This window comes from Sphaeroforma arctica (assembly GCF_001186125.1).
Source record: "Sphaeroforma arctica JP610 unplaced genomic scaffold supercont1.11156, whole genome shotgun sequence".
NCBI classification, from domain to species: Eukaryota; class Ichthyosporea; order Ichthyophonida; genus Sphaeroforma; species Sphaeroforma arctica.
The window spans coordinates 1-859 of NW_014029402.1; the positions used below are offsets into that span (position 1 = coordinate 1).

Below are 859 nucleotides of genomic sequence, written 5' to 3' on the forward strand. Positions count from 1 at the left end.
CAATTTTTCTAATTCTTCAATTCTTCAATTATTCATTTGAGAAATTTCTTCATCTAACTCACATCTCTCAGGAACCTTGCTAAGTCTTCCAACAACGCATTAGAATGGGTTTGTTACCACTCCAAAGCCAAAATAAGCCGACATGTGTACGCCCAAACGATCTCGCGCACAGATGCCATCGCTCTCCTGTTGTTTGGACCCCGAGACGTGTCTATCTACCACGAGTTAGCCAGGGTAGTTGTAGGTAATTGGATACAGTTGCAAACCAGCCCGCTTACGGCTGCTAGACTGGCCTGGTTTAAGGTGCGCATGGACGAAGTAATCCGGGACAGAATAACGGGACGGGCGGGAGAAGCCGGAGAGGCTGGTCGTATATTAGATACGGCTGCAGGAACTTTAAATTAAATAGATGAATGGTCATTGATTGCCCGACATGCGTGTTTGGGTTTTAGAGATTTCATGTATATCTGTGAGAGAATGAGTAGATTGGCATCTCGCACCCACCTTGAGGATGTAACTTTCAGAATAGACTAATTGGGGTATGCCCACTTTCTAATATCTCAGTTGGACTGGTTGACAACCTATAAACGTCATACGCACTCACCAAACACCACGCTCGCCCTCCTGTTTTATATTTGTAATAGGCATACTACCCACGACTGATGTTTTGGTGCAAGTCTTTCAATTGGGGAACTACTTAAACGCTCATTATCACTTGCAAGTTCATTTTAATTTTATAATATATATTATATATATTATATATTATATATATATATATATATATGTATATATATATATATTAATTATATAATATATATAATGTATATACATATGCATATGCATATACATATACATATAC

The 859-nt window shown here is 38.6% G+C and overlaps 1 protein-coding gene across 1 annotated transcript; it reads left to right on the forward strand.

Moving 5' to 3' along the window:
• Positions 1-71: 71 nt before the first annotated feature.
• Positions 72-405, forward strand: SARC_17551 (hypothetical protein; the record flags this gene model as incomplete). The annotated part of the gene is made up of 1 exon (XM_014288354.1): positions 72-405. A coding segment is annotated over one exon (334 nt), but the record flags the coding sequence as incomplete, so codon positions are not given.
• Between the last annotated feature and the right edge of the window lie 454 nt (positions 406-859).